Source organism: Miscanthus floridulus, chromosome 7 (genome assembly GCF_019320115.1).
Source record: "Miscanthus floridulus cultivar M001 chromosome 7, ASM1932011v1, whole genome shotgun sequence".
In the NCBI taxonomy this organism is placed as follows: Eukaryota; Viridiplantae; Streptophyta; class Magnoliopsida; order Poales; family Poaceae; genus Miscanthus; species Miscanthus floridulus.
The window spans coordinates 105,997,222-106,000,130 of NC_089586.1; the positions used below are offsets into that span (position 1 = coordinate 105,997,222).

At 57.6% G+C, this 2,909-nt stretch overlaps 1 protein-coding gene across 1 annotated transcript; it reads right to left on the reverse strand.

The window, feature by feature from the left end:
- Nucleotides 1-557: 557 nt before the first annotated feature.
- On the reverse strand, nucleotides 558-2,709 carry LOC136464125 (GATA transcription factor 5-like). Its single transcript, XM_066463085.1, has 3 exons — nucleotides 2,363-2,709; nucleotides 1,870-2,220; nucleotides 558-1,734 (listed from the first exon to the last, which is right to left on the reverse strand). The coding sequence occupies exons 1-3, from the start codon at nucleotides 2,645-2,647 to the stop codon at nucleotides 859-861; spliced, it is 1,512 nt and encodes a 503-aa protein (XP_066319182.1). The 5' UTR covers nucleotides 2,648-2,709; the 3' UTR covers nucleotides 558-858.
- Nucleotides 2,710-2,909: the final 200 nt, after the last annotated feature.

Below are 2,909 nucleotides of genomic sequence, written 5' to 3' on the forward strand. Positions count from 1 at the left end.
CGCATGATCCAGTGACACCACCTGATTAATCCGGTGATGTACCCTAGCTAAACTCTGTAGCGAAGTAAACGTAGTAATGCAAAAAAAAAAAAACTACTCCACCCTAAAATAAATACCGTTCTTGTTTCGTGAGAAGTCAAACAATTTTAGATTTCACCGTATATATACAAAAAAATGTTAATATTTATAGTATATAATTAATATAATTAGATAGATTGTTAAATATATTTTCATAATAAACTTATTAAAGATATAAATGTTGCTAATATTTTTAATAAATATAAGCAAACTTAAAATCGTTTGACCGAAGCGACGATAGTGATGCTTATTTTAGGATCGAGCGAATAACGAAAAAGGATCCCGCGGACAGCAAATCTTCAAAGCGCGCGGCGGAGGCGCACACGGGCCACCGCCCACCGGCATCACGAGGCCAGCGCCACAGTGCTGCTGCTACCTGCCACTGCTGCCGTCAAAGCATTTGTGTGGATGGTGCAATTGCGCGGTGCACGAGAGCCGAGGCACCTGGCCTGCTGGCCAGAATCGCGAGGTCTGGTCCGAGAGCAAAAGAAAGTCTGGCTGGTTTCGAAGTGATCACTCCCGCTCTCCCGCCCATGCACGAAAGGTGCCATGCCCTCGTACACCAGACGGACAGAGAGCTCAGGTTGCCCATTGCAGACTACCAGTATGGAGTCCTATCGTCCTGCTACCTCCGTCCCCCACCCCACCCCAAAAAAAAAAGGAAAAAAATTAAATATCATTTTACAATGAGAAGGTGGAAATAAAAAAAAATCCAGGTACGGTACAGCAGGCTAATAATTCCACCCGGGGATGGAGGAAAAAATGTACAGCGGCGGCCGGCTAGAACGACGCGACGGCCGGCCCAAGACCAAGAAGCGCGGCCGGGACTGGTGGGAGCGGGAGCGGGAGCGGGCCATGGACGTCCTCCTTCTTGCGGCGCATCTCCAGCACCTTGCGGTGGGAGTTGGAGTGGATGCTGCTCACGAACGTGGGGCTGCACGCCGGCCGGTACTCCGGGAGCAGCCGCCCGGACTTGTAACGGACCCCGCACGCGTTGCACAGCGTCTTAGCGCCCTCGGGCCCCGCGCGCCACTGCGGCGTCTTCTGCACGCCACAATGGCTGCAGCGCCGGTCGCCCTGGGCCGCCGGCGCGGAGCCAGCGCCGGCGCCGCCGCCGCCCGCGAACTGGGGCGGCTTGGGGTGGTGCTTCGGCTTGCGGCCGCGCTTTTTGGGCTTGCCGCCGCTCTTGCCGTGCTTCCCGTGCTTGGACTTCTTCGGTGGCCGCGGCGTAGTCTCGTCGAGGAGGAGGTGCAACGAGGACAGGAAGAGGGACGAAGAGTCCGCTGCCGGGAGGAGGAGGAGCGGCGAGAACGAGGCGGACGAGGAGGTGCAGGACGACGTGGTGGTCGTGGAAGACGACGACGTCGTCGACTCCGACAGGGGCGCTCCGCCGCCGGACAGCGACCACACGGACGCCCGCGAGCGCTTGCTGCGCTTCGCCTTCACGGGCACCAGCGCCTCCGTCGACAGCGCGCATATGGTCGGGGTCGGGCTCCTCCGCATAGCAGGGCCAGCCGCCTTCGCTGCCGCCGCGCCTTCCAGCGGCCGCCGCGTGGCTTCGAACGGCGCCGCGTGCAGCTTCGGCGGCGGCGGGAGCTCGGCGAGCGAGTCGTCCATGATACGGGACACCCACTCCAGCTCCTCGGCGTCATGGGCCTGCACACGCACTGAAACCTCAACCACCTTGTGTAGAGAGCAGAGAGAGAGAGGGAGGGGGAAAAAAAGAAAGACGCCGCCTTGCCGGGCATGCCGGCAAAGGACGAGGTCAAACAAAAGTGGTTTTGCTCTTACCGGCAACGGGAGGTCAATCATCTGGTGCGGAACCGGGAGTGTCATGAGCTCGTAGGACACCACCGACGACGACCCGTGGGAGTCAGTGGACAGCTTGTCCTCTTCCTCAACAGCCCCCGGCGCCGGCGCCGGCGCCGCGTCGCCCAGCTCGGCGGCGCAGTCCTTGTCAACCTCGCAGAGGTCCTCGAGGTCCAGCAAGTCCTCGACGAAGAACTCGTCCACAAAGACGGCGACACCCCTTTCCGCGCCTCCGCACGCCGCCGGCCCAGCCGCGATCTCCTCAGCCGCCGCCTCGCACGGCCTGAGGCTACTCCTCAGGGCCAGGGCGGACATCTTGCCCTCTCTCTCCAGCTGAAACCGCGCACAAACCAAAAGAGAACCAAAACTCTCGTCAGTTTCCAAGAGTAGAAAAAAAGAAGAGAGAAAAGAAAGTGGTTTTCTTTTCTTGTTCTTCCAGCAACCGTCGCGCACGTCGGAGTGAGATGAGCCTTACCAGCGAGCCGTGGTGGTGCGCGACGAACGACGCCATGGCGGGAGGGGAGCAGGAGCAGGAGCAGGAGGAGGGAGGAGGCGAGGAACCGGTGAAAAGGAGAGTCGAGGAGGCGTGGAGGAAGTGGTGGGAAGCAGGGGAAAAGGCAGCAGCAGCGAGGGTGGAAGGCTGGAAGCGATGCCGATGAGCAGCGTCTGGTGGGTCATTGAATGGCTGCCAGAAGTCCGTGCGCGCAACAAATGCACTGTGGATTTCCCTCCCTCGCCACTCCCTTTCCAGTCTTCCCATGGCAGTCTTTAGCCTTTGTGATTTTTTATTACCGCTAATTTGAACTCCCTGGTCCTCCCAGAAAAATGAATCTGTATCTGTTTATAGCAGCACTGCATTTAACTATGCTCCGTATATGAGTGAGGACTAGTAATTGTACGAGCCTGATTCCTCCTGCTCTCCTTTTACACGCGTCTTAAAAAATAGGGAAAATGTACAGCCGAGTGGAATCAGGCAGGCACAGGTTCTTCGGCCTTGTTTAGATCACCTCCAAATTCCAAGT